Source organism: Oncorhynchus kisutch, unplaced genomic scaffold (genome assembly GCF_002021735.2).
Source record: "Oncorhynchus kisutch isolate 150728-3 unplaced genomic scaffold, Okis_V2 Okis05a-Okis16b_hom, whole genome shotgun sequence".
NCBI classification, from domain to species: Eukaryota; Metazoa; Chordata; class Actinopteri; order Salmoniformes; family Salmonidae; genus Oncorhynchus; species Oncorhynchus kisutch.
Window position 1 is genome coordinate 6,886,028 of NW_022261982.1, and position 22,841 is coordinate 6,908,868.

General features: G+C 40.0%; 2 protein-coding genes across 2 annotated transcripts; both read left to right on the top strand.

The window, feature by feature from the left end:
• Positions 1-3,009: 3,009 nt before the first annotated feature.
• Positions 3,010-10,975, top strand: LOC109877344 (oocyte zinc finger protein XlCOF6.1-like). The gene is made up of 3 exons (XM_031813563.1): positions 3,010-3,145; positions 7,836-8,469; positions 8,551-10,975. The coding sequence occupies exons 1-3, from the start codon at positions 3,040-3,042 to the stop codon at positions 9,068-9,070; spliced, it is 1,260 nt and encodes a 419-aa protein (XP_031669423.1). The 5' UTR covers positions 3,010-3,039; the 3' UTR covers positions 9,071-10,975.
• Positions 10,976-11,392: 417 nt separating this feature from the next.
• On the top strand, positions 11,393-21,139 carry LOC109877271 (gastrula zinc finger protein XlCGF17.1-like). The gene is made up of 5 exons (XM_031813564.1): positions 11,393-12,596; positions 13,203-13,349; positions 13,448-13,486; positions 15,048-15,293; positions 18,639-21,139. The coding sequence occupies exons 4-5, from the start codon at positions 15,194-15,196 to the stop codon at positions 19,652-19,654; spliced, it is 1,116 nt and encodes a 371-aa protein (XP_031669424.1). The 5' UTR covers positions 11,393-12,596; positions 13,203-13,349; positions 13,448-13,486; positions 15,048-15,193; the 3' UTR covers positions 19,655-21,139.
• Positions 21,140-22,841: the final 1,702 nt, after the last annotated feature.

Genomic DNA, 22,841 nt, shown 5'->3' on the forward strand with positions numbered 1-22,841 from the left:
TCTTCTACAGTTTACTAACCTTACAGTAGGTGGCGGCAGACACGTTATATTTGTGTAAATGTCAGTGTACCAGAGAATAAGAATAGGATGATGCTGTTGAACATGTCGTAGTGGGGTACAGGAAGTTCCAGGTCGAGACTACAGAACTGTGTTGTTTTGTCGATAGTGGTTGTGTCCGTTTCAAATGTATCATTGTAGGTATGTAATAGCATGTTTAAACTTTCTAATGTCGAGAGAATATATAATACGATAGGTAACAAATCAGGCAATGTATTATCACGTTTGGTAAACGTTTTAATTGTATGTGTTATTTTGGGGTCAAACCGAGTGAGTGAAGAACGTGTTAAAAATATATTTTACAAGTCACATAACTAGACTTTGGGTTTATCTGAGTGTATATACATAATTTCGTCAAAATGATTTCATAAAGATTCCACTTATTTGAGGTCGTTTTTACATGTTCTTGGTTTTGTGTAAAATATTGTTTATTAGCTGGTAAATAGTCTCGTCCGAACCATCCTGATCTCGCGAGTTTACATACACTGTTTCGTTAATGTAAGCTCGCGAGATCAGGATGGTTCGTAAGACGCAAGTCAAAATGCGGCAACGGTTTCGGTCGTCTTTCAAGGAGTTTGCTCGTGGTGAAATGGTGACATCAGGCTGCGTGATGGAGTGTCAAAATTGAGGGAAGCTAACTGAAGTTATCCTTCACCATTTGGAGAGAGAGGCCAACTGCATGGAATGGCGTCGATTAATGCGGATGAATCGGTGCACGTGTCAAACTCATTCCATGGAGGACCAAGTGTCTGCGGGTTTTCGCTCCACCCTTGTACTTGATTAATGAATTAAGGTCACCAATTAGAAAGGAACTCCTCTCATCTGATTGTATAAGTTTGAATTGAAATTGAATTGAAGAGACTCGGCCCTCAATGGAATGAGTTTCACACCCCTGAAACAATGGAAAATGAGAGAGTTTGAGAAGCAACAGCTGTGCTGGAATGCGATCAATGTAGTGGGTGGTGGGGGGGCAGTTCTGATGATATGGAGTGGGAGGATGAGGGCCTAGTATGTGAATGGTCTGTAGTGGAAAGAACAAGAGATATTGATACTGGAAGCAGAGGCGCATGTAGTAGGGAACTAGAGTAATAATGTGTTATGAGTGGAAAGTTGGGATGGTGTTTGAGGAGACCACAGGGCCTCATTTACACCCTTTTATTTTATTTATTACCTTTATTTAGCTAGGCAAGTCAGTTAAGAAAATTCTTATTTTCAATGACGGGCTAGGAACAGTGGGTTAACTGCCTGTTCAGCTCGGGGGTTTGAACTTGCAACCTTCCGGTTACCAGTCCAACACTCTAACCACTAGGCTACCCTGCCACACCCTGATTAACAAAGGCCATAAAAAGAGGTGTAGTTAAACTGGGACGCAGCCGTGTAAATGAGAACTTGTTCTGAACTAACCTACCTGGTTAAATAAAGGTGAAATAAAACATTGAAAGTGGTAGATTGTTAATATCTTGTGCTGGTCAGGTTCAGCAAGGGAAGATTCTTCAATTGGAAAATCATAATGGGACAAAGCTCAGAAGCCATGACCCTGGAGCTGATGCTACACTGAATGGAGTAATAATCTCTGAGGTCCCAATATCTATGTCCATGGATGATATTGTTAAAGAACATGTGAAGGGAGACAGAGTGGTTGAAGCCTAAAGGTTGATCAGTAGGAAAGAGGGTTAAAGAAGTGAAAGCTTATCAGTGATGTTGAGGTGTTAGAAGGTTTTGTCTGGAAAAGTACAGAATAGGATTCCTTAGCTTCAATGTCAGTGATTTTGACCCAGCCTCATTAATCAACCAATCAAATGTATTTATAAAGCCCTTCTTACATCAGCTGATGTCACAAAGTGCTGTACAGAAACCCAGCCTAAAACCCCAAACAGTAAGCAATGCAGGTGTAGAAGCACAGTGGCTAGGAAAAACTCCCTAGAAAGGCCAGAACCTAGGAAGAAACCCTGAGAGGAACCAGGCTATGAGGGGTGGCCAGTCCTCTTCTGCCTGTGCTGGGTGGAGATTATAACAGAACCATGCCAAGATGTTCAAATGTTCATAGATGACCAGCATTGTGAAATAATAATAATCCCAGTGGTTGTCGAGGGTGCGACAGGTCAACCCCTCAGGAGTCAATTTCATAACCGATCATTGTGAGTATCTCTACCGCTCCTGCTGTCTCTAGAGAGTTGAAAACAGCAGGTCTGGGACAGGTAGCATGTCCGGTGAACAGGTCAGGGTTCCGTAGCAGAACAGTTGAAACTGGAGCAGCAACAGTGAATCATCAGTGTTTTTAAATGCCAAAGAATGGAACACGTAGCTGTTGAGTGAAAAGATGTGCCAAGTGTGGTGGGGAACATGATTACAGTGAATGTTGGAGCAATGTGACGGTTAAGTGTTGCAATTGTGTGGAGGACAAAGAGCAGCATTTGGTGGATGCTAGGTGCAGAGAGATGCTCAGATATATAGAATCTGTCATGATGTATATGCAGAGGCTGTAAGACAGACTGGTGGAACTACAGTGCAGACTGATGGAGCTTAATACAGTGAAGACAAGGTTATTCATGAAATAGTACATAGTGCTGCCTGAAACACTGCGATCTTGTACTAAATGGTTGTTGAGTCATTTATGCATTTATGTGAATTTAGGAAATCTACTATAGATTAAGTGCACTTATGTTGTGCAATTTCAAATGTGTACTTTGTGTCTAATGTGAATTAATGTTTTGTCAGGGATTATCTACCTGATCTACTGAAATGAGATAATCAAACATGAAAAAAGAGAAAATATTTTTACAGAATAAAGTGCCAGAACTGTCAAGAAAATAACTTTTGTGTCCGTTTGTCTTTATTACTACAGACCTTAATCTGAGGCCAGTAACATCAACAGTGAGGACAAACGCAGCCTGTCTATCTCCTTCCACACTGAGTAGAAACCTACAGTCACTGGGTCCTGATTGTGACAGTGGAGCCCAGTTTGCTCTGCAGGATCCAGAGATGGCATCAGTGAAGCTGGAAGACTGCTGTCAAACACTGGAGCTGAATGTCAACATTAAAGATGAAGAAGAAGTGGAGGAGAACATTAGGACAACTGTTAGTCATGGTAAGAGCTGGTTCTATCTATAAGTTATATTCATATATTAGACCTCCATAAGTTATGACCAGTCTATTGCTAGGTTGAATTCTGTAATTCTGACATCACACATCCCTGAACAATTCAAGACTTCACAGCGAAGCAAAAACTATTTAAACTTGTAACGCCTGCCTTTCCCCACACAGTGTCTCAAGAACGTTGAAAATGTTTAATACCCTCAATCACCAAGTTAGGCATACCTCATTTCAACATAGGCCATGGCATCATCACTATCGATATTGAATTATAATTTGTTTGCTGCACAGAATATCAGATCTCAACAACGATTGGAGAAGTGTTGAACATAACCAGTAGACTACCACATCCTGATGATTTAAATCTGATGCATATATAATTAAGATTTTATAGATCAATTTGTAGAAACATCTCAAGGATGATCAATGGAAACAGGATGCACCTGAGTTAATTTCAAAAGTTTGGGGTCACTTAACACCAGTCTCAACGTCAACAGCGAAGAGGCGACTCCGGGATGCTGGCCTTCTAGGCAGAGTTGCAAAGGCCAGTTTTATTGCTTCCAGTTTTTAGCTGTACTAACATACATTTAGAAAGGTTTTCTAATGATGAATTAACCTTTTAAAATGATCAACTTGGATTAGCTAACACAACATGCCATTGGATCACAGGAGTGATGGTTGCTAATAATGGGCCTCTGTTCGCCTATGTAGATATTCCATAAAATATCTGCCGTTTCCAGCTACAATAGTCAGTTACAACAATAACAATGTCTTCACTGTATTTCTGACAATTTGATGTTATTTTAATGGACAAACAATGTGCTTTTCTTTCAAAACAAGGACATTTCTAAGTGACCCCAAACGTTTGAACAGTAGTGGATATTTAATATGTTGTATATATCAAGTTGTAGAAACATCTCAAGGATGATCATTGGAAACAGGAAGCATGTTCTTCTGTTTTTTTTTGTATTTATACATTCGCAAACATTTCTATACCTGTTTTCGCTTTGTCATTATAGTGTATTGTGTGTAAATTGCTGAGGATATTTAAAAAAAAAAATTTTAGAATAAGGCTGGAACATAACAATGTGGAAAAAGTCAAGGGGTCTGAATACTTTCCGAGGGCACTGTCAGACCCCTTCCCATTTTGGTACGTTACAGCCTTCTTCTAAAATTGATGACATGTTTTTCCTCGTCAATCCACACACAATATCCCATAATGACATCACAATATCCCATAATGACATCACAATATCCCATAATGACATCACAATATCCCATAATGACATCACAATACCCCATAATAACAAAGCCAAAACAGGTTTTCAGAAATTCTTGCAAATGTAAAGAAAAAAAGAAAAAAAAAAGAAGATAATAATTGCTTATTTACATAAGTTTTCAGACCCTTTGCTATGAGATGATCCTTGAGATGTTTCTTCAACTTGGAGTCCACCTGTGGTAAATTCAATTGATTGGACATGATTTGGACAGGCACACACCTGTCTATGTAAGGTCCCACAGTTGACAGTGAATGTCAAGGTAAAAACCAAGTCATGAGCTGGAAGGATTTGTCCGTAGAGCTCCGAGACAGGATTGTGTCGGCACAGATCTGGGGACCGGTACCAAAACATTTCTGCAGCATTAAATGTCCCCAAGAACACAGAGGCCTCCATCATTCTTCAATGGAAGAAGTTTGGAACCACCAAGACTCTTCCTAGAGCTGGCCACCCGGCCAAACTGAGCAAATGGGGGAGAAGGGCCTTGGTCAGGGAGTTGGCCAAGAACCCGATGGTTCTTCTCTGTCAAAGCTCCAGAGTTCCTCTATGGAGATGAGAGAATCTTCCAGAAGGACAACCATCTCTGCAGGACTCCACTAATCATGCCTTTATGGTAGAGTGCCCAGACGGAAGCCACTCCTCAGTAAAAGGCACATGACATTCCGCTTGGAGATTGGCTATAGGCACCTAAAGGATTCTGACCATGAGAAACAAAATTCTCTGGTCTGATGAAACCAAGATTGAACTCTTTGGCCTGAATGCCAAGTGTCATGTCTGGAGCAAACCTGGCACCATCCCTACAGTGAAGCAGAGTGGTGGCAGCAGCATGCTGTGGGGATGTTTTTCAGCGGCAGGGACTGGGTGACTAGTCAGGATCAAGGGATAGATGAACGTAGCAAAGTATAGAGAGATCCTTGATGAAAACCTACTTGAGAGCGCTCGGGACCTCAGACTGGGGTGAAGGTTCACCTTCCAACAGGACAACGACCCGAAGCACACAGCCAAGACAACGTGGGAGTGGCTTCGGTACAAGTCTCTGAATGTCATTGAGTGGCCAAGCCAGAGCCTGGACTTGAACCCGATCAAAGATCTCTGGAGAGAACCCTCCCCATCCAACCTGGCAGAGCTTGAGAGGATCTGCAGAGGAGAATGGGAGAAACTCCCCAAATACAAATGTGCCAAGCTTGTAGCTTCATACCCAACAAGACTCAAGGCTGTAATTGCTGCCAAAGGTGCTTCAACTAACTATTGTATAAAGGGTCTGAATACTAACGTAAATGTAATTTACGTTTCAGTTATTTCTAAAAACCTGTTTTTGCTTTGTCATTATGGGGTATTGTGATGTTATAATGGGGTATTGTGATGTTATAATGGGGTATTGTGTGTAGAGTGATGAGAAAAACCCCCACAATTTAATCAATTTTAGAATAAAGCTGTAATGTAACAAAATGTGGAAAAAGTCAAGGGGTCTGAATACTTTCTGAATGCATTGAAGATGTTATTTCATGCTACTGAGACTTTTATGGGTGACAACAGTATTGTCAGCATTTGTTTTATTCACTGGGCTATCTGGAGTGCTCAGAGAGCAGACTAAAGACGTGGAGTAGACAAACTGCCAGTGTTTTAAAGTTAAATGAAATGAGTCTGTATAGTTACTAACCCTTGTGATAGTGAGTGGAGGATGATATAGCTCATCATTTTCACAACTTTTTCCTATTTTTAGTGTCTGACTCCTACCCAGTTTTAGAATAGTTTGATTCCCCTTCCCATACAGCCTACTGAAATGAATACATACACTACCGTTGAAAAGTTTAGGGTCACTAGGGATGTTATTTTAATGGACAAAAATCTGAGAAAAAAATCCAACCAGGAAGTGGGAAATCTGAATTTGGTCTATATTCAACTCAGCTCCTATTGAAGATACAGTGGGATATTGGTAATGTTGCACTTCCTACGGCTTCCACTAGATGCCAACAGTCTTTAGAACTTTGTCTGATGCTTCTACTGTGAAGTGGCGCTGAAGGAGAGTGGAATGAGTCAGAGGTCTGCCAGCAGCTACGAGCTGACCATGCCCGTTCACATGAGAGTATGCTCCAGTTCCATTTGCTTTTCTGAAGACAAAGGAATTCTCCGGTTGGAAAATTATTGAAGAATTATGTTAAAAACATCCTAAAGATTGATTCAATACATCGTTTGACATGTTTCTATTGACTGTTACGGAACTTTCTTATATTTTGTCTGCTGTTAGTGAACGCACTTCGTGAGTTTGGATTTGTTTACCAAACGCGCTAACAAGAGTAACTATTTGGACATAAATGATGGACATTACCGAACAAAACGAACATTTCTTGTGGGAGTCTTGGGAGTGCATTCCGACGAAGATCAGCAAAGGTAAGTGAAGATTTATAATGCTATTTATTTTGTTGACTGCTTAATATGGTGGTTATATTTGTGCCTTGATGGGCTCTGAGCGCCGACTCAGATTATTGCATTGTTTAATTTTTCCGTAAAGCTTTTTTGAAATCTGACACAGCGGTTGCATTAAGGAGAAGTGCATCTAACATTTTGCATAACAGTTGTATCTTTTAGTAATGTTTATTATGATTATTCCTGTAAATTGATGTGGCTCTCGTAAGGCGACACTGTAAACTCAGATTTTTGGATATAAATATGAACTTTACTGAACAAAACATGCATGTATTGTGGAACATGAAGTCCTATGAGTGTCATCTGATGAAGATCATTAAAGGTTAGTGATTCATTTGATCTATATTTCTGCTTTTTGTGAATCCTCTCTTTGGCTGGATTATTGGACGTGTTATTCTGTGAATAGGCACTCACCTAACATAATCGTTTGGTTTGCTATCGGCGTAAAGCCTTTTTGAAATCGGAGACTGTGGATGGATTTACAACAAGTGTATCTTTAAAATGGTGTAAAATACATGTATGTTTAATTATGGGATTTCTGTTGTTTTGAATTTGGCACCCTGCAGTTTCACTGGCTGTTGAAGAGGTGGGATGCTACCGTATCACGTACCCTAGAGAGGTTAACTGCCTTGTTCAGGAGCAGAACGACAGATTTTTACCTTGTCAGCTCAGGGATTTGATCTTGCAACCTTTCGGTTGCTCTAACCTCTAGGCTACCTGTCACCCGTTATGGCCAGAAGAGGACTGGTCACCGCTCTGAGCCTGGTTCCTCTCTAGGTTTCTTCCTAGGTTCCTGCTTTCTAGGGATTTTTTTTGTGGCCACTGTGCTTCTACATCTGCATTGCTTGCTCTTTGGGGATTTTAGGCTGGGTTTCTGTTAGGCACTTTATGAAAACTACTGATGTAAAATGGGCTTCATAAAATACATTTGAATGACATGTATATCACACCAACTGACTGGTTCTTTTGATATTCACACAGGATACCACGTTGAGACATTCTCTACACCCAGAGAGCAACAGCAGGAAGATCAGAGAGCTAAGAGGTCTCATCACTGCCCACATTGTGAAGAGATTTTCCCATTTCTATCAAAGCTAAAAATACACCTAAAAATACACACAGGAGAGAAGCCATACTCCTGCTCAGACTGTGGAAAATGCTTCACAACATCAACTGATCTAAAACTTCATCAGAGAACACACACCGGAGAGAAGCCTTACTCCTGCTCTGACTGTGGGGCGAGTTTCTCTCATCTGGGCACCTTAAAAACACACCAACGTATACACACAGGAGAGAAGCCTTACTCCTGCTCTGACTGTGGAAAATGCTTCACAACATCAACTGATCTAAAAGTTCATCAGAGAACACACACTGGAGAGAAGCCTTACTCCTGCTCTGACTGTGGAAAATGCTTCACAACGTCAACTTATCTAAAAGTTCATCAGAGAACACACACAGGAGAGAAGCCTTATTCCTGCTCTGACTGTGGAAAAAATTTTAAAACATCAAAAGAGCTAAAAGTTCACCAGAGAACACACACAGGAGAGAAGCCTTTCTTCTGCTCTGACTGTGGGGCGAGTTTCTCTCATCTGGGCACCTTAAAAACACACCAACGTATACACACAGGAGAGAAGCCTTACGTCTGCTCGGACTGTGGAACTAGTTTCTCTCAACTTTCCCACTTGAAATCACATGAACGTAAACACACAGGAGAGAAGCCTTACATCTGCTCTGACTGTGGAAAATGCTTCAAAACATCAACTGAGCTAAAAGTTCACCAGCGAACACACACAGGAGAGAAGCCTTACGTCTGCTCGGACTGTGGAACTAGTTTCTCTAAATTTTCCCACTTAAAAACACATGAACGTATACATACAGGAGAGAAGCCTTACGTCTGCTCTGACTGTGGGGCGAGTTTCTCTCATCTAGGCACCTTAAAAACACACCAACTTATACACACAGGAGAGAAGCCTTACGTCTGCTCTGACTGTGGAAAATGCTTCACAACATCAACTCATCTAAAAGTTCATCAGAGAACACACACAGGAGAGAAGCCGTATTACTGCTCTGACTGTGGAACTAATTTCTCTCAACTTTCCCACTTAAAATCACATGAACGTATACACACAGGAGAGAAGCCCTATTACTGCTCTGACTGTGGAAAATGTTTTAAAACATCAAATGAGCTAAAAGTTCATCAGAGAACACACACATGAGAGATGCCTGCTTACGTCTTCTCTGATTATTGGGTGAGTTTCTCTCACCATAGCAACTTAACACACCAATGTATACACACAGGGGAGAAGCCTTACTCTGTGGAGAGGTGGGCTTGTAAGTCAAACGTCTAGCCAAAAGCTGCGTGTTTGAATCTCATCAGGGAGGACTTTAGCATTTTAACTAATGAATTTTTCCCACTGTTCTGACTTGGTGGTAGAGAAATGTAATCATTGAATATTGTAAGGGTTTTCATTGTCTGCTTATATGCCCCTTTATTTATCTTACGGTTCTGACTTGGTGTACAGAGAGAACACTGTAAGAACAGCCCATTTTCTGAATTATGTTGCTGTACATTTCAAAAGTGCTGAACAAAGTTATATTGACTACGTCCGTTATAGCTCGCTCATTAATGTCTTAATCGAAATTACGGATTGCCTCTTATTCGCTTTTCGTCCCTTATGCCATAGTTTGTACATCTCAATTGTCAGTAGTAACCACATTTCTGTAGTTAGAGGACCTACTTTCAGAACTGGTCTTTCTACTAGTCCTGACATGGTTTCGAGGCCTGTTCAGAAATCTTGCAACCATAAATGCACTGTGACAAAGGATACTTTAATGTTGAATAATATGTACTTCATAGCTATCATTGGTGTGGTTATCAACAACTTGGATTGTGTAAAGTAGAAATAACTTTAAACCTGGTATCTTGTAAACTGCAGCAGAGTTGTTGGGGGTAACAGATGTTACTGTCGGTATGGTTTTTGATAAGCTGGATAACCTGGGGGTGGATTGTCTCAGCATGATATAAACCCCAATGTTTGCAAACACAGAAAGGGATCTATTGATATAGTTTATTGGGGGGTGTGGGAGGGTTTTTGGGGAAGGGGAGGGTGTGGTAGAAGTTAATAGGGATTTCTTGGTTTATTTTCTTAGTACAGAATTAGACAGACATGGACCTTAAACATTTGTTTGCGGACCGCCATGATACCATAGGAGTTCTGCATCAACGGACTTCAGCGCAGGTAGTGCCTCATCAGAGAGGGAACATTTCAGTTGCACTACAGTTTTGACGCTGAATGTAAATATTATCAGTTAAAAAACTGATTTACATGTGTACTACTATTCAGACACATACAGTTTCTATATTTATCTATAATTCAGGGTTTGCACAAGGGGCTTAAAGTAAATAAATATTAGTGCCTGAAAAAAGTCCTTGAATTTGACTTGCCACTGTACGACCCCTGATAATTCTTAATATGGTGTGAATGGGAAATACATTTGGTTTTCTGTGAGTGAAAAAATACAGTGAAGACAAGGTTATTCATAAAATAGTACATAGTGCTGCCTGAAACATACTGCAATCTTGTACTAAATTATTTTTTTGTCATTTATGCATTTGTGAATTTAGGAAATCTACTATAGATTAAGTGCTCTTATGTTGTGCAATTGAAAATGTGTACTTTGTGTCTAATGTGAATGAATGTTTTGTCAAGGATTAGCTACCTGATCTACTGAAATGAGATGATTGATCAAGAAAAAAGTGGTTTGCTGAGGTCAATGTTTTGAAGAAAGTGCTCCGTGGGTGGTGGGGTTGTGGTATGGGCAGGTTTAAAGCTACGGATAACAAACACGATTGATTTTTATCGAGACGGGATTCTGAGGCACATTGTCATGCCATTCATCATCACCTCATGCTTCAGCATGATAATGCACGGCCCCATGTCACAAGGATCTGTACACAATTGAAAATGTCCCAGTTCTTCCATGGCCTGCATACTCACCAGACATGTCACCCATTGAGCATGTTTGTGATGCTCTGGATGGACGCGTACGACAGCGTATTCCAGTTTCAGTTGACTGATTTCCTTATATGAACTGTAACTCAGTAAAATCTTTCAAATTGTTGCATGTTAAGTTTATATTTTATTATGTACGCTAAACAAAAAAATAAATATATATATATACATTTCCTTAAAGTTTATATATTTTCCTTGTCTCATCGCGCACCAGCGACTCCTGTGGCGGACCGGGCGCAGTGCACGCTAACCAAGGTTGCCAGGTCCACGGTGTTTCCTCCGACACATTGGTGCGGCTGGCTTCCGGGTTGGATGGCGCTGTGTTAAGAAGCAGTGCGGCTTGGTTGGGTTGTGTATCGGAGGACGCATGACTTTCAACCTTCGTCTCTTCCGAGCCCGTACGGGAGTTGTAGAGATGAGACAAGATAGTAGCTACTAAACAATTGGATACCACGAAATTGGGGAGAATAAAATAAATAAAAATAAAATAAATAAAATGTTTTATATATTTTTTAAGTACTAATGTTAGTGTCTGCACGACAACAACAAAAACATAATTAAATACATGTAATATTGCCCTTAAAACGTTCAATTGAAATACTGTAGAATTCCATCCATTCCTTCTGGGGAGTGCCAATGGCTTCAAAGCCTCTCATTGGCCAATACATAGAAAATGCAATCGATGGGCCATATACATCAATGGGGATGAAAGTATTTGTGGATAGCAAATTAATAGTGTTATTATTTGACATTTTCAGGATGGGAAAAACTATTTCAGTGGCAACATAAACGACTAAAACCAAATAGAAAGTATGTAGAAAATATATGTAAACAGTCAGGCTGTTAGTATAATTTTATTATGCCAATGTGCTTTCATCAATTGAAAGCCCTTCATCTATTTTATGAGAATTTGTAAGATTTCTTGTTTGCATAAAATAGACGCAGACCAGTCTTTAAATAATAGGTAATAGAATTTATTCTCGAAGCGCGCTACCACTCAAACACATGCATCAGTTTAAATACAGATCATGACGTCATTTCACTGCCTTAACCGAACCCCCTCCTCTCGACAGGACAAAGTAAGGTGAAAAGTTCATTCTAACTTACTAACACACTCCCAGATAACTTTTGACCCCTCAACATTATCGATCACCACTGAACTGACCGTTTTAATTAACAGAAACCCTAGGAATGCACTCACTGCCTTATCTAAAAAACCCAGAGCTAAGTTTCAGGTTGGGTCAACCATAGCCTAACGACCTTATGTGTTTACACAGTCCACAACTCATTTGTTCCTGCCCAGTTGGAATGGTGTTCTTTAACTTTTTATTACTCCTTGTCCTGTCACACAATTTCTTCTTATGAACTCATATTGTCTATTAAACATACAGAGTATAAGTTTACCTAGATACAATTCTATTTAAAATGGGGATATTGTTTATTCATTTATCCATAATAAATCCATAATAAATTCAACACAGGCCCCCATTGTTTTTGTTATAATGATTAATCATAAGAACACAGCATTAGTCATGTTAAAATGTAGCATTTTCGGAAATTTGATTAAAAACTGAAAAATTCCCCTCGCGTTCCATGACTGCGAAATGCGCGTCCCCGACAGCGGAAGTTGCAGACAGAGCCTGTCCGGCTGTGGTTTGGTAAACCGGTGAAAAAAGATAACCGTGGTGGAGCGGAAAAATTGCTTTTACGTGGAATAAAACAGCTATATGTATGTATCTCGAGTTCTTCTTCCCCAATATTCAAAGGTATTTATGTTAGTTTTGGATTACGCCGTTTCGACTAGAAAACATTGGTAACAGCTAGCTAGCAAGCTAAATTAGCTAGCTAAGCAACGTTAGCATTTAGTAAGTACCTGATAAACAGGCCAAGATTGTTAGCTAACTGGTTAGCTAATCCTAACAACGCAGTTCTCTTTTCTACCACAAACTGAGTATTAAATATGAACACAAATATAGCCATAATACCAACCTTAATGAAAAGACCAGCCAACTAGCTGGCTGAGCTAACGTTACCAATTAACTAACGTTATTATGTTAATGTTTAACTCACTTCATGCTAACTAACTCGCAAACTTCGCTAGTAACGCTAACTATTACGCTAGTTAGTTTATTGGTGTTTCCACTATTTGAAGCCCTCACATTGAACAGAACAGACATATAACAATGTCTACATGTTACCATGCTCTAAAAAAAATATCTTCCATATATCCCTCTATCTGCCGACCTCTCTTTGTGAGTAGAACTGCCTGAAGAGCGAGTGTGTGTGTTTCGGACCAGGGTGACTGTGTGTGAAGAATACACTCTGTGTTTGCGAGGCCCTGTAGGTGACTCCTCCAGACCCCAGAGTGAGGATTGTGTGTGACAATGGGGGACATCAGTGATCTGGACAGACGGATAGAACAACTTAAGCGTTGTGAACTCATCAAGGAAAATGAAGTCAAAGCACTGTGTGCCAAGGCCAGGTAATTAAACACAAAGGCCATATTACTTAAACATTTTTTTATACTCTCTAAATCTTCATCACTAAGCCTGTCGTTTGTACGTTACTCTCCTCTACCAGAATCTCCCTGTAACACAGAGGGTGGATTCTCCAGTTACTGTGAGTATTTTCAGAATAGAAGACACCTTGATTACTTCGTAGATCTGCCTAGACTGCCATTATTTGCACTTCCCAATCTGAGCCCTCATGTTACGTGTAATGTTGGATGGCTGAATACATTAAGGTGGGAATGTAAACACTAGGCTTTAGAACACCAGTTAACTGTAAAGTCTAGCTCATACTTGGTCTAACTACATGTTTGTAGGCAATTAGAATGCGACCAGTGTCACTGGGCAAAACAACATTTGATTTATACTCCTGTGGAATGTCTGTAGACCGTCGTTGCGACTGTCACTTTCCTTGTCGCACAGGCGTGAAAAAAGTTTAATTCTCTGCGACTCGCAGTGTCCGTTGAAGTGTCCGTTGATGTGGTTACCGTACTGTCACAGCAACTAGACCAAATCCTCCTATGATGATGCAGTTAAAAAAATTATCAGAATGACCTACTTTTATTTTGTCACACTATGGCACTAAGCTATTTTCTGTAAGCTCGCCATTACCTTGTAAATAATTATGTTGGTTTACTTTCCTGTAATAATGGATCACAAGTAACTAAAGTTTAGATGTTGTCAGCTATACTCTGGTCATTATTTGAACTGGCTAGACAACAAACCAAAACGTGGTTTAGAAAATAGCTTTTAGTTGCCTGGCTTGCTAGCTTGACATTTACTGAATTCATTTTTAAACGGATGGGTTTTATTGGTGTTAAAATAAAGTATGCTATTTGGAGCACTGGGGTGCTGATGTCATGCAGAGGCTGTTTTAATTATACTTTTTCATAAGTGAAAAGTTTGATGTCGGACGACGATAGAATGTTCATGATGTCACTAAGACAATTGTCTACAGACATGTCGATAGGCGGACTGTAAACCTGACTTAATTGTAAATCGCCATATTGGCATTGTTGCATCATCGGTAGGAGAGTTTTGAAATTCCTGATTTTACTGAAATCATGCATACCTAAATGAGCTATACTTTGCTGGTGTCAAACCATTATGAAAACATGATACATATTTTGAAAGCTGAGAAACAGCCCTTTCAAATGATATGACGTAAATCAGTCAAGAAAAAACACCTGTGAAAATGTGTCATACACTTTTTTCCCCAAACAACGGCATTTTACACTTCCTAATGAAGAAACACTTAGAGTACATTGAGTCTTCCTTGTTTTGTAAGGATTGATCGTCTGAAATCAGAATAGTAATACCTTTATTTATTTAAATAGAACAAATTCTTATTTAGGAACAGTGGGTTAACTGCCTGTTCAGGGGCAGAATGGCAGATTTGTACCTTGTCAGGTCGGGGGTTTGAACTTGCAACCATCCGGTTACTGGTCCAACGCTCTAACCACTAGGCTACCCTGCCACTCCATACCTTTTAACCGCAAATGAGTTACAGCTGTTTTAAAGACCGGTGGTATTTTTGTAGAATTTTATGGAATGTTCTGCGATCAGACACTTTCTTATTTGGATACTATAGTAAATGCATATATGAATAAAGAATAAAGTGCCAGAACTGTCAAGAAAATAACTTTTGTGTCCGTTTGTCTTTATTACTACAGACCGACTCAGATTAAGTCTGAGGCCGGTAACATCAACAGTGAAGACAAACCAATCCTGTCACTCTCCTTCCACACTAAGTTGAAACCTACAGTCACTGGGTCCTGATAGTGACAGTGGAGCCCAGTTTGCACCGTAGGATCCAGAGATGGCATCAGTGAAGCTGGAAGACTGCAGTCAAACACTGGAGCTGAATGTCAACATTAAAGATGAAGAGGAGGAGAACATTAGGACAACTGTTAGTCATGGTAAGAGCTGGTTCTATCTAGAAGTTATTTTCATATATTAGACCTCCATAAGTTATGACCAGTCTATTGCTAGGTTGAATTCTGTAATTCTGACATCACACATCCCTGAACAACTCAAGACTTCCCAGCGAAGCAAAAACAATTTAAACTTGTAACGCCTGCCTTTCCCCACACATTGTCTCAAGAACTTTGAAAATGTTTAATACCCTCAATCACCAAGTTAGGCATACCTCATTTCAAAATAGGCCATGGCATCATCACTGTCAATATTGAATTATAATTTGTTTGCTGCACAGAATATCAGATCTCAACAACAATTGGAGAAGTGTTGAACATAACCAGTAGACTACCACATCCTGATGATTTATATCTGATACATATATATTTAATATGTCAAGTTGTAGAAACATATCAAGGATGATCAATGGAAACAGGATGCACCTGAGCTCAATTCAAAAGTTTGGGGTCACTTAACACCAGTCTCAACGTCAACAGTGAAGAGGCGACTCCGGGATACTGGCCTTCTAGGCAGAGTTGCAAAGGCCAGTTTTATTGCTTCTTTAATGAGCACCACAGTTTTCAGCGGTACTAACATAAATTCAAAAGGGTTTTTTAATGATCAATTAGCCTTTTAAAATGATACACTTGGATTAGCTAACACAACATGCCATTGGATCACAGGAGTGATGGTTGCTGATAATGGGCCTCTGTTCACCTATGTAGATATTCCATAAAATATCTGCCATTTCCAGCTACAATAGTCATTTACAACAATTGTAATGTCTTCACTGTATTTCTGATCAATTTGATGTTATTTTAATGGACAAATAATGTGCTTTTCTTTCAAAACAAGGACATTTCTAAGTGACCCCAAACTTTTGAACAGTAGTGGATATTTTATATTTTGTATATATCAAGTTGTAGAAACATCTCAAGGATGATCATTGGAAACAGGAAGCATCTGAATTCAATTTTGAGTCTCTTGTTTTTCTGTAAAAAAAAAAAAGAAATATTTATTTAGTAAGGCTGTAAAAAAAAACATCCCCAGGAAAAACATGTAATCAATTTTAGAATATGGCTGTAACATAACAAAATGTGGTAAATTACTACTAATATCTACATAGGTGTACAGAAGCCCATTATCAGCAACCATCACTCCTAAGATCAAAATGCATGTTGTGTTAGCTAATCCAAGTTTATCATTTTAAAAGGCTAATTAATCATTACAAAACCCTTTTGTAATTATGTTAGCACAGCTGAAAACTGTGGTTCTGATTAAAGAAGCAATACAACTGGCCTTCTTTAGACTAGTTGAGTATCTGGGTCATTTGTCGGTTCCGATTACAGGCTCAAAATGGCCAGAAACAAAGACCTTTCTTCTGAAAGTTGTCAGTCTATTCTTGTTCTGAGAAATGAAGGCTATTCCATGTGAGAAATTGCCAAGAAACTGGAGATCTCGTACAAACGCTGTGTACTACCCCCTTCACAGAACAGCGCAAACTGGCTCTAACCAGTATAGAAAGAGGAGTGGGAGGCCCCGGTGCACAACTGGGCAAGAGGACAAGTACATTAGTGTGTCTAGTTTGAGAAACAGACGTCTCACAAGTCCTCAACTGGCAGCTTCATTAAATAGTACCCGCAAAACACCAGTCTCAATGTCAACAGTGAAGAGGTGACTCCGGGATGCTGGCCTTCTAGACACTATTCTGGTTAGAGACTGTTTGCATTGTTCTGTGAAGAGAGTAGTACACAGCGTTGTACGAGATCTTCAGCCGTTTCCAGCTACAATAGTAATTTACAACATTAATTTCTGATCAATTTGACATTATTTGAATGGACAAAAAATGTGCTATTCTTTCAAAAACAAGGACATTTGTAAGTGACCCCAATCTTTAGAATGTATTCATTTATTTCACCACTAATGGTAGTATATATATATATATTTCTTAGCGTACTGGTTATTGTCCGGATTTTCAGATGACTGACATGCCCAATGTAAACTGCCTGTAATCTTCCCAAAAGCTAGGATATGCATATACTTGATAGCATTGGATAGAAAACACTCTGAAGTTTCTAAAACTGTTCAAATAATGTATGTGACTATAACAGAACTTATATGCCAGGTGAAAACCTGAGGAAAATCCATCTGGAATGTTTATTTTTTGAGGTCACAGGTTTTTTCAGTGCTTGCCTATGGGATATACAAATAGATAGGACCCAGATTGCAGTTCCTATGGCTTCCACTAGATGTCAACAGTCTTTAGAAAGGGTTTCAGACTTGTTTTTTTGAAAAATGAACAAGTATTTGTAGTTTTTCCAAAGTGTCTCCCATTTTGAAAAGTAGTCATGTTGCGCGCAGTGCGCTCTTCGTTATTTATCTTCGCTATTAAACACACTATTCTCTGTCTTAAATATTATTGTTTATTTACATATTAGAATACCTGAGGATTAATTAGAAACATCGTTTGACGAACTTTACCGGTAACTTTTTGGATTCGTTTGTGTGCATGTTGAACGAAGTGAATTACTGAATCAAGCGCGCCATCTAACTGACATTTTTGGGATATAAGGAAAGACTTTATCGAACAAAACAACCATTCATTGTGTCCCTGGGACCCTTGGGATTGCAATCAGAAGAAGATCTTCAGAGGTAAGTGATTTATATAATTGCTGTCTGTGATTTTGTGACGCCTGTGCTGGTTGAAAAAGTATTTTGACGTGGGGAGCTGTCCTCAGATAATAGCATGGTATGCTTTCTCCGTAAAGCCTTTTTCAAATCTGACAACGCAGTTGGATTAAACAAGAAGCATTTAAATGATGTATTTTCATTTTTGTATTTTGAATTTCGCGCTCTGCAATTTCACCAGATGTAGTCGTAGGTGTCCCACTAGCGTTTGGACATGCGCCCAAACAGGTTAACTAGGCAAGTCAGTTAAGATCAAATTCTTATTCTTATTTTTCAATGACGGCCTAGGAACAGTGGGTTAACTGCCTTATTCAGGGGAAGAACAACAGATTTTTACCTTCTCAGCTCGGGGTTTTGATCTTGCAACCTTTCGGTTGCTCTAACCACTAGGCTACCTGTCACCCGGTATGGCCAGAAGAGGACTGGTCACCGCTCTGAGCCTGGTTCCTCTCTCGGTTTCTTTCTAGGTTCCTGCTTTCTAGGGAGTTTTTTGTGGCCACTGTGCTTCTACATCTGCATCGCTTGCTCTTTGGGGATTTTAGGCTGGGTTTCTGTTATGCACTTTGACAACTACTGATCTAAAAAGTGCTTCATGAAATACATTTGATTGGCATGTATATCACACCAGCTGACTGGTTCTTCTGATGTTGTTCACACAGGAGACCATGTTGAGACATTCTCTACATCCAGAGAGCAACAGCAGGAAGATCATAGAGCTAAGAGGTCTCATCACTGCCCACATTGTGAAAAGATTTTCCCATTTCTATCAAAGCTAAAAATACACCTAAAAATACACACAGGAGAGAAGCCTTTCTCCTGCTCTGACTGTGGAAAATGCTTCAAAACATCAACGGTGCTAAAACTTCATCAGAGAACACACTCAGGAGAGAAGCCTTTCTTCTGCCCTGTCTGTGGAACGAGTTTCTCTCAACTTTCCCACTTAAAATCACATGAACGTATACATACAGGGGAGAAGCCTTACTCCTGCTCTGACTGTGGGAAATGTTTTAAAACATCAAATGACCTAAAAGCTCATCAGAGAACACACACAGGAGAGAAGCCTTTCTTCTGCCCTGACTGTGGAACTAGTTTCTGTCAAATTTCCCACTTAAAAGCACATGAACGTATACATACAGGTGAAAAGCCTTATGTCTGCTCTGACTGTGGGGTGAGTTTCTCTCATCTGGGCACCTTAAAAACACACCAACGTATACACACAGGAGAGAAGCCTTACTCCTGCGCTGACTGTGGAAAATGCTTCACAACATCAACTGATCTAAAAGTTCATCAGAGAACACACACAGGAGAGAAGCCTTATTTCTGCTCTGACTGTGGGGCGAGTTTCTCTCATCTGGGCACCTTAAAAACACACCAACTTATACACACCGGAGAGAAGCCTTACTCCTGCTCTGACTGTGGAAAGTGCTACACAACATCAACTGATCTAAAAGTTCATCAGAGAACACACACAGGAGAGAAGCCTTATTCTTGCTCTGACTGTGGAAAATGTTTTAAAACATCAAAAGAGCTAAAAGTTCACCAGAGAACACACACAGGAGAGAAGCCTTTCTTCTGCCCTGACTGTGTAAAATGTTTTAAAACATCAACTCAGCTCAAAGTTCATCAGAGAACACACACAGGAGATAAGCCTTACGTCTGCTCTGACTGGAACTAGTTTCTTGGAACTTTCCAACTTAAAATCACATGAACATATATCTATGGATTTCATATTACTGGGCAGGGGCTCAGCCATGGGTGGGACTTGGGAGGGCATATAGGCCCACTTGGAGCCATGCCCAGCCAATAAGAATTAGTTTTTCCCCACAAAGGTCTTGATTACAGACAGAAATACTACTCAGCCCCCCTCAGACAATCCTGCGGGTGAAGAGGTCCTGGGCTGCCGTGGTTACATGTGATCTGCAGTTGTGAGGCCTGTTGGATGTACTGCCAAATTCTCTAAAAGGACGTTAGAGGTGGCTTATGGGAGAGAGATAAATATTGAATTCTCTCCTGCAGTCATCATGACAATTGCACATTCCCTGAACTTGGGACATTATGTTGTGTGGCCTTTTAATGTCCCCCCAGCACAGGGTGCACCTGTGTAATGATAATGCTGTTTTATCAGCATCTTGATATGCCACACCCGTCAGGTGGATGGATTATCTTGACAAAGGCTGAAATGCTCACGAACAGGGATATAAACAAAGTTGTTCACAACATTTGAGAGAAAGTAGCCTTTTCTGCACATGGAACATTGCTGGAGTGTTTTAATTCAGCTCATGAACCAACACTTACATGTTTAGTTTATATTTTAGTTCAGTTTACATTGGTATGCCAATATAATGTAACTTAACATACTAAATGGAGTGGCACGGATGTTTTTGTAATACATAATACGTTTTGCTCAGAGACCAGGTTGTCCCTCTGCAGTATTTTGTGAGAATGAGCTAGTAGACACCAATTTTAAAAATGTGTTGAACCTTTATTTAACTAGGCAAGTCCGTTAAGAACAAATTCTTATTTACAATGATGGCCTAGGAACAGTGGGTTAACTGCCTTGTTCAGGGCAGTATAACAGATTTTTACCTTGTCAGCTCAGGGATTCGATCTAGCAACCTTTTGGTTACTGGCCCGTCGCTCTAACCACTATGCTACCTACCGCCCCCAACATGTATCAGATAGAGATGGTGTGATGATCACTTTTCACCATTAGTCTGGGGGGGATGATTTTACAACTGTATTTAATGATACACAGTTTATGAAATGAATACATGTTTATTAATAGTCTTTAAAACTAGATTAGTTATTTTAGTTACTGATCATGATTGTGTTGGATAACTGCATTGAAGCAAACTTTATTGATCTGCCAATTTAAAAAAAAAGTTACATGAATATGTACTGGTCAACCTCTTCTTCTCTTTAGTATTCAGTTCTTCATATTAGATCTGACAGTATGAATGGTTCTTATGGTTGTATTCAGTTCTTCATATTAGATCTGACAGTATGAATGGTTCTTATGGGCTGAGTGCCTGGAGTGTTTTTGTATGACTACAGTCAGGAGTTCTCTCTGACCCTGTGATGTCACCAGCACATTAAGTACATTCATCTTAAGATTGCCAGGTGAGACAACCACATATCACAATAAATACATTTCTCTTCCTCAATGAGTTAGTGTCACATTTATTATTATTTCTATTTTGAAGGGGGGGGGCTCCTCTTTAAAGATGTAGGTATTTCAGACCATTTCGGGCAGTTGGAAAGATGCTATTAAAGCATCAGAGGGAAGCTGGTGCCACCATTGGGGTGCCAGGATAGAGAAGTGCTTTGACTGGGCTGAGAGGGAGCTTGACCTCCTGTAGCAGTGGGACGGCCATGAGACCAGAGGTGGCAGAACTGAGTGCTCGGGTTGGGATCCAGGGTTTGAGCCTGAAGGTAGAGATGGGGCAGTTCTTCTTGCTGCACCGTGAGTAAACACCATTGTCTTGTCGTGGATGTGAGCTTCAACTGGAAGCCAGTGGAATGTACGGAGGAGCAGGGTGACATGAGGGATCTTGGGAAGGTTAAACACCCAGACGGACTGCAGTGTTCTAGATAAGTTCAGTGGAGACCCATCATTCAGGGCAGGTGAGCCACCCGTTTTAAGCCCCAGTTTTAGCGATAAAACAGTGAGAAAATAAATCTGTTTGCAAACAATGTAAAAAAAAACATGTAATTGAGTTGTTAATAAAGCCACATACAAACATGAAATCTTTTTTTTGTTTTCTTGAGTAAAGCAGCTCCAAAATGCATGTGTTTCAGCCTAGCTCAGTGCTTTCTGTGGAGGTGGGGCAAGCCAGCAGACAATACGGAGCTTTGCACCGTGATTGGCTCAGTGTTCTGTCATTCAGGGGGACAATACTTCACTGCCAAGAACTTGAAAATTCAAGCCCCTTGGGTGCTGCAATAGAGTTACATTGGAAGTGCCAATCCAAGAAGGCTCAAGGTCATTGTCCACAGATAAAATAATGTCAAATCATGTGATATCTACAGTCGCCTTGATTGGACTGATCATGTCAACGTCACACTTTCAACATTTGAGCTTGCAGTCATCATCATGTTTCAAGTCGAAATCTACTGGCAAATCCTTTTTTAATCTTTGTCATATGAAGAGAAATTATAGATAAAATGTATCGGTGCTCATCGGCCGTTGGACATAAACATCACACAACAAATTGCAAATTCAACAATGAGTGGTTTGGAAGGAATCAGTGGCTAACTGCAAGCATTGCAAAGCAATCATTAGCCTGCTATTCAGTGGAGTCGCTGTGTGGTCCCAAGTCTAAGATTAAGGGGCTCTTTTCCTAGTTTAAAATGGTAAACATTCAACATTGGCCATGCTGTCAATGAAGCTGACTTGAGTGAGTTCAAAACAACTGGGAACTCGGTGAAAAACAAGCTATGACTGAGAAAATACGTTTTGAACTTTCATCCAACTCAGAATTGTAAATTGGGAACTCAGGCCTCTTTCTACAGCTACGACCTGAAGATCACTGACGTCATCATGATTCCTTTTTTTTCTTCTTCGAGTTCCTAGTTATCTTGAAAACACCATAAATCCAGAGAATGCCATAATTTGTTGACAAATTTTGATGACAAAATATGCCCATGAAGGATTGCCGCGCCACCTTCCTGTTCGAGTGAGCACAGCACAACAAGGTGAGCCCAATAATGTCTTGTATGCTGCTGCATAAATGATGTAATATGCCAGGGAGATGTGTATACTGTAGCTAAGAAAGTAATAATAAGTGTATGTTGTGTAGTAAGATGTCAGTAGCCCATGTGCCTCACCCTAATAATTTGATCTAGTTTCACATCTTAATTTT

Excerpts from the sequence above, each read along its gene's own strand:
- LOC109877344 (XM_031813563.1), top strand. The coding sequence starts at position 3,040 with ATGGCATCAGTGAAGCTGGAAGACTGCTGTCAAACACTGGAGCTGAAT. Across the intron at positions 3,146-7,835 it reads TAGGACAACTGTTAGTCATG|GATACCACGTTGAGACATTC; the intron begins GTAAGAGCTGGT and ends ATATTCACACAG. Across the intron at positions 8,470-8,550 it reads ACCTTAAAAACACACCAACG|ACGTAAACACACAGGAGAGA; the intron begins TATACACACAGG and ends GAAATCACATGA.
- LOC109877271 (XM_031813564.1), top strand. The coding sequence starts at position 15,194 with ATGGCATCAGTGAAGCTGGAAGACTGCAGTCAAACACTGGAGCTGAAT. Across the intron at positions 15,294-18,638 it reads TAGGACAACTGTTAGTCATG|GAGACCATGTTGAGACATTC; the intron begins GTAAGAGCTGGT and ends TTGTTCACACAG.